General features: G+C 48.1%; 1 protein-coding gene across 1 annotated transcript in view; it reads right to left on the reverse strand.

The window, feature by feature from the left end:
* Positions 1–475: 475 nt before the first annotated feature.
* Positions 476–6993, reverse strand: part of TNFAIP2 (tumor necrosis factor, alpha-induced protein 2) — a gene marked incomplete at its 3' end in the record, with an annotated part of 8188 nt that continues 1670 nt past the window's right edge. The window contains exons 2-7 of the mRNA XM_009081482.1: positions 5414–6041; positions 3712–3826; positions 2355–2480; positions 938–1038; positions 753–851; positions 476–599 (exon numbers count right to left, since the gene is read on the reverse strand). Coding sequence (XP_009079730.1) covers positions 476–599; positions 753–851; positions 938–1038; positions 2355–2480; positions 3712–3826; positions 5414–6041 — 1193 coding nt within the window. The remainder of the gene's footprint in view (positions 600–752; positions 852–937; positions 1039–2354; positions 2481–3711; positions 3827–5413; positions 6042–6993) is intronic.

Here is a 6993-nt window from a genome sequence, read left to right on the forward strand (position 1 = left end):
CCAAGATCATCAAGTCCAACCTTCATCCAAATCATCAACAAATATCTATATATTTGAAGTGTCCAAAGTGCACAAGTGCCCTTCAGGTCACCTTTATGAATAAGCCAAAAGTTATGTAATTGCAGTTTATGCCATTTGTGGTGGCTTCCTACAGTTTGGAGAGTAAACAGCTGCAGGCTGAGACTCTCCTCCTGCAGCATTTGTCTCAGATGTCTGACGTCTCAGCATGTTTTATGTTCTCCTGCACAGTCATGCCTATCTCACTGTGCCCATTTTGCCTGCAGGCTTGAGGAACAGCTCAAGGAAATGCTAGTGGAAGTTTTCTGGCAGCAATGTGGGTTAGCACCAGTGCTGTGCCCTTGCCCAGAACCGTTTGCTGATTTGAATCAGAGATCTGAGCAACAGATAGCACAGCAGGAGAACATCTGAGCCATCTGGGCCATGGGGCAGGAGGGTGTGAGGCACAGGTATGTACCTTCAGCTGGGCAAAGAGCTGTTGGAGCAGCACCTCAAAGCCACTGTTTTCAATGTCACCAAGAGTGCTGAGGATACTCGCTCTGTTGTCATCCGTTTCTGCCACATGTTTCTCTGTGTATTCTCTGGAAGCAAAAATCAGCCAGGTAAGAATAGACTGTCCTCAAATGAGAGACTGAAATTCAGAGGTCTCCAAACCTGCCTCTGCAGGCAGATGGACTCACTCTGGAGCACCTCCTTCAGAGGAAGGAGCAAAACCTTTTCTTTTGGGCACTTACCTAAAATTCCAGCAGTTGTTAATATTGGCAATCAGGATAGGCTTGTAGTGTCTGTGCTTCTTACTTTTCTCCTTAAAGTCTTCAAAGGCTTCCCTGTAGCTGGAGGGGAGATGGGGGGTGAGAGGTGGATGAGTGTGTGCCCAGGGGGCTCTGCTGCCCTGGTGCCCACAGTGACCTTACCACACCTGCTCAGGAAGACAGGGAGCTCCTTCCACAGGCGGCGTGACAGCTCCTCTCCCACGGCTCTGCTGATGTTCTGGGCCCGTTTCTGGCCACTGTAGATGCTCTAACAAAGAAACACACAATATGAAGTGCTCCAAAATGGCCATGGTCACTGGTCAAAGAGGCTGTAGATCCTTAACCGAGGTAACTCACTCAGCGATCCTGCATCGTACGAGGAGGTGATTCTCCCCCTCTGCTCTGCTCTGGTGAGACCTCACCTAGAATCCTGCACACAGTTCTGGGGCCCTCAACAGAAAAAGGACATGGAACTGTTGGAGCAAGTCCAGAGGAGGCCACCAAGTTGATAATAGGGTTGGAGCACCTCCCCTGTGAGGACAGGCTGAGGGAGTTGGGGCTGTTGAGCCTGGAGAAGAGAAGGTTGTGTGGAGACCTCAGAGCACCTTCCAGGAGCTGAAGGGGCTCCAGGGAAGCTGCAGAGGGATCTGTGTTAGGAGCTGCAGGGACAAGACAAGGGGCAATAGGCACAAATTGAAGGAGGGGAAATTTAGGTTAGCTGTTAGGCAGAAGTTTTCCCTGTTCTGGTGGTGAGACACTGTCCCAGGTTGCCCAGGGAGGCTGTGGCTGCCCCAACCCTGGCAGTGTTCACAGCCAGGTTGGCTGAGCCTTGAGCAACCTGCTCTGGTGGGAGGTGTCCCTGCCCAGGGCAGGGGTTGGGGCTGGATGATCCCTAAGGTCCATTCCAATCCCTAAAATTCCATGATTCTATGACATCCAATTAAGACCCTGCGGTCACCTTGGGTGAAAAAGGCTGCATTTGAGTAGCACTGTTTTCCCTGCAGCCCCAGTGAGTGTCCTGAGGACAACTTGTCCTGGTATTAAAAACTGAGGAAAAAAAGGTGTTAAGTACCTCAGCCTTTTCCTCATCTTGGGTCACTCTATTCCCTCCCATGTCCAACAAGGAACGAAGGTTTTCCTTGCCCTTCCTTTTGCTTACAACAACCTCAGCATAAGAAAAGTCTATTTTAAAAAATTCAAGTAATGTTCTGCAGCCAGAGGAAGGAGAGCAGTGAGTGTGGGGAAGACGTGGCTCTGCCCATGACAGTGTCCCCAGGAGCAAGGAACAGATTCCTCATGTGGCTAAGCCTGTCTCTTCTCTCTCTGCTGCTGGGGATGCAGAAGAGACTGCACAGGGAGAATGAGAGCAGCTTTCCTTCTCATTTTGCTTACAGAGGAGCCTTCCCTCAGCAGACAGTACACCAGGACCATGCCAGACAGGTCTGGGCTCCCCTGTACCCCCAGCTCTGCTCCTGCCCTACACAAGTGACTTGGCCTTTGCTTTCCCACACTGACCATAGTTGGTCTCAAATCCTAAGTAGGTACAGGATGCAATTGTTGATTTTTAATATAGATCTGTGTTACCTGGATAACGAATATTCCTAGTAGTTCACTCTGAAAATGTCCATTTAGCTTCTCTGGTTCTTTGTCTTCTTTCCATCTTTGGATTTCTTTATCTAAACATTTGCTCAGCGATTTTTTGACAGTAACCTTTAAGGAAGGAAAACCAACAGCATTTACTACAATGTGGATGCAGCAACTCCAGCCTTATGCAGGTTTTACTTGCCCATCCACCTTTTGCCTGGCTCAGCAGACTTTTTCCACAGTCCTGGCTGGCAAATAAAGGCTCCTTGCTATGAGATGCCTGACCCACTGCAACAAGGACAACTGGCTCACAATATCCACCTATGCAATAGTGAGCTGAGCATTTCAGGGCAGGAATGAAGATCAAGATCTCTGTCCCTGCCTGTCACCCCAGCACATCAGTGGGGATTGGGAGGGCAAGAAGGGGAACAGTGAAGAGGAATGTTGCAGGCAGCTATATGTGCCAAAACCTGAATTCTCCCAACCACACATCACCCACATGTCACACTCAGTACCACCTGGTTTTGCAATCCTCCTTCATAAGCACTTCTGATGCCTCACAAGTGCTGGAGAGTGAAACAAAACACTCTCAGGTTTTTTTCTGCTCTGAGCCCTGTGTGTGCACACTGCAGTGAGGCTTTTGAAATGGTCTGTGCAGTGTCTGGGGTGTACTGCTGATCTCCCAGTGCCTTGTTTGTGTGCTTTGCAGACCTCACACCAGCTCTCCCATATGCAAACCATCACAAGCTACATCTAAACCTTGGAACTTATCTTCTCATTTTCCAGGAATTCCAGTCCCAAATGCCAGAAGCCCTAAGCTATGGGAGTACTGCAAAAATCACTTCTTGTTTCCATTAAGGCAAGAGTGATACAAAAAACAGAGCAACTTTGATTTTCTGCAGACCAGGCAATTCTCCATCAAAGAAACAGATTTTCCAAGACCAGATCTCCATGCTTTGTGCTCACCCAAGGTCTAACACCTCTGCAGAGACCGGAAGTATTTTGGGATCCTTCAGCAATTCCTGTGAGAGGGATCATATATCCCTCTGGAGATTTACCAGACAACTGGAAACTTGCCCATGTTGTATATTTTCCCTGTTTCTATCACGTGGTTTACAAGAACAGAAATCCTTTCTGATTCCTCCCAGTACTAAGCAGAAGTTTGCTCTGCAAGTCCCACCTTGCAAAAAGGTGAGCTGTCCCTCAAAACCAAACAAAAGCTTTTGCTTCTCTCTGGAAGGGTGTGTAGGGTAAGTGGCTCACAGGTGAAGTGTGTGTGTGCAGGACAAGTCACAGCTTCTCTGAGGAGTCACAGGGGACCAGTAAGGGGAAGAGGAGTGATTGAACAGAGTCTCACCTCTTCACTGTCAAGGTATCTCTGTTCAAGCTCTTTGCTCAGACTTGATGGCAAAAGGCTCCCAAGCTTAACTTTATCCAGCTCCTCGGCTAAAGCACGATCCTTTCTCATATCTCTGGAATGAAAAAAGCCAAACAACCAGATTTTCCAAGGGCAGTGTAACTCAAGACAGCTGTTGATGCAAATCACTAACACTTTTCAAGGCTATCAGTGAAAAAACAGATGGAAATGTACACTGTCCTTAGTCCAGGCAGAACTTGGAGGAGCTGAATATGTGCCAGGAGTGGGATCACAAGCAACCCTGGGAACTGAGCCATAGCCTGCACTGTGGTGGGAACAGGGGATCTGAAGTAAGCAGGAGATCTAGCCCCTGGACACAACATGTCTCCATCAATATAGAGAGGTGACCAGATGAAAAACTGGTGTTTCATGGCTGGTTCTGAGTGGAGAAGGTGGTTTCATACCCTGCAGAGACCTGCCAGCCTTGGGGGGCTCAGGCCAGCACTTGTGGGAGGCTAATTTAGAAGCAGTTTCTCCTTGTGGAGCTGAAGAGAATAACCCTGAACATCTCCTGAGTCCCTGTGGGAGGGTAATTTAGAAGCAGCTTCTCCTTGTGGAGCTGAAAAGAATAACCCTGAACATCTCCTGAGTCCCATGTTTGCACATCACCCAGCTCCCATGGGTTCACTGCCATGAACTGTTTGTGATATGACACTGGAAGCTGTGGCCAGGCTGTTGTGCAATCCTCCTCCTCCTCCTTGCTGCTGCCTTTGCTGCTGGCCATGGAGAGAGGTGGTCCCTCAGCAGACATCTGGTTGTGGCCTCTGGGAACACCCTGCAAAGCAGCAGCTGCCCTGGCCAGCACCATGCCCAGTGCCAGGCTGCTCTGCTCTGGCTGAGCCCTGCTCCTCACAGCAACTGGTTCCCAAACACATGCTGCTTCAGGCTTGAATACCCTGACCTAGAGCTCAACACTGGCTCTGGAAAACTTCCAGGATCAACACTAACTCATTATATTCTATCAGTGAAACATAGCAAAGAAAAAGTGGAGGTGAAGGTTGAATGATTTAGGGTAGAAGAAACATTGCTGGTTTTCAATGAAGAAATGAGTGTCCTCAATTCCCCATCCAGTACTATAAGCCACTACAAGGAATATTTTCAGTTCTGTAACATACAGGGTTTGTGAGGAGGAAGAGCGACCCTTGGCTGATGATGCCCTCTCACAGGAGTGCACCCCTGGGTCTCCTGACTGGGAGAGCAGCATAGACCATGGGTAATACCCAAACAACATCCTCCATGCCCAAGATAATTGCATCTCAGGTCGTTCTATTTATTGTCTTCCCTCTGGTCCAGAGAGCTGAAATCTCCAGTTTTCCAGGGAGCTCAGGTTTGCAACTGGAATAGATATCAAGACAATGAACCTGCCCAATTTACCCCACAAGTGAAGCCCTAGATATCTGGTGCCCAGAAACCAGAATGGTGGGATCAGCCTTTCATTTACAGACTAGCAGCTTGAGAGTGTCCTTTCTGGCTCTCCTGGCCAGCTCGTGTAAATCAGCACACCACCAGTGACACCAGACACAGCCAGGTACTGGACTGCATTGCAGTGATACCAATCCAGCAATCAAGCCAATGCCTGACCTTGCAGCCAGTGAATCTGTGTTGGTCATCAGGGATAAACATGTGTAAAAGCCTCACTTACTCTGGATAAAGGTTGTGCACCCATGAGAGAAGAAGGTAAATATCCTTATCTTCCAGAGGAGACTCAGCACTTTTCTTGGCCTCGGAGGCAAAATAATTGTGGTAGAGTTCTGCATATATGGTGAATACATTAAACTCTGGAGGATAAAGCTGTTTAATGTACTTTACAACCACTGTCAAATCTTCTCTCATTGTCTTTCCCATGTGCAGGAGGTTCTGGCCAACTGCAGAGAGGTTTTCAGTTCTAGGAGTACGGCTTGTGTCTTTCATTCGAGCCTCTACTGACTCCTTCACTGTAGCCATCCAAAGTTCTTTCCATTTTCTAGGTCTAAATTGCATATTTTGCTCAGGTGGATTCTCTGACATGTAGTTCTGATCTTCTTTCTCCTGCTCTTTCAGAGCCTCCACTGCCTGCTGCAGCAGGTCCAGGTTTGTTTTTGCCAGCAGCAGAGAGTCTTTCAAGACGCTGAAGACTTTGTGCTTCAGAACTTCGTAGACAGACTCGATGTCTTGCTGGCTGGTGTTCAGTCCCTCCTCACTTTTGATAGACAGACCCTTCTCCAGGACAATCAGATGCTGAGCAGCATCACAAAGCTTTTGCTCTTCAAGGAGATCCATGATTTGTTTAACTGGTGAAAAAAGAACAGCCTTTCTTTACTCAAGAGTGAAGATTTAAATGTCTGTTTTGTTAAATATGGTTGGTCTGGAATACCTTTTTTAAAAGTGCTTCTATTTCTATAATGCTCCTTCACCCTATAGAAAATCTGTTTGTTTAAAGATTATTTCCATTGGACTTTAGCTGAGGCAATGCATATTTGAACACGCATCATCAGTGTATGACATATGGACAGATATTCATGTGTGACCTATAGTTTGTTTTTCCCTCAAATTTAGCCTTGTGGAGATATTTATTTATTTGTTATCCTCCTTCCCATTAATATGATCACAAGTCAGTAGCATGGCTTTAGAAAAAATGTATATGGAAAGATGTAGCTAAATAAGAGGTGCTAGAGGAAATAACACATGGTATTCCAGAAACAGGTTGGCAATATCTGACCTGTAAAATTGTTTTGAGGGATACATTTAGCAGGCAAGATAAGGTCAATGGCATCTTGTCCTGGCTCCAGCAGAGTGTGGCAGCAGCACTAGGGCAGTGCTCATCCCCCTGCACTGGGCACTGGGGAGGTCCCAGCTCAGTGCTGTGCTCAGCTTTGGGCACTCACTGCCCAAAGGCCATTGAGGCACTGGAGCAAGTCCAGCCAAGGGCAACGAGGGCAGCAAAGGGCTAGAGCACATGGGCAAGGGCTGAGGGAGTTGGGCTTGGTCAGCCTGGAGAAGAGGCTCAGGGGTGACCTCCTGGCTCTCTGCAACTCCCTGCCAGGGCTGGAGAGAGGTGTGGGATGTGTGTCCTGCCAGGGCTGCAGGGAGAGGATAGAGGGAATGGCCTTGAGCTGAGACAGGAGAGAGTCAGATTGGATGTGAGGAGAAATGTTTTCCCTATTGTGGTGCTCAGGCACTAGAATACTGCCCAGGGAGGTGGTGGAGTCACCATCCCTGGAGGTGTTTAAGAGGTGTCTGGAT

Source organism: Acanthisitta chloris, unplaced genomic scaffold (assembly GCF_000695815.1).
Source record: "Acanthisitta chloris isolate BGI_N310 unplaced genomic scaffold, ASM69581v1 scaffold3629, whole genome shotgun sequence".
Classification (NCBI taxonomy): domain Eukaryota; kingdom Metazoa; phylum Chordata; class Aves; order Passeriformes; family Acanthisittidae; genus Acanthisitta; species Acanthisitta chloris.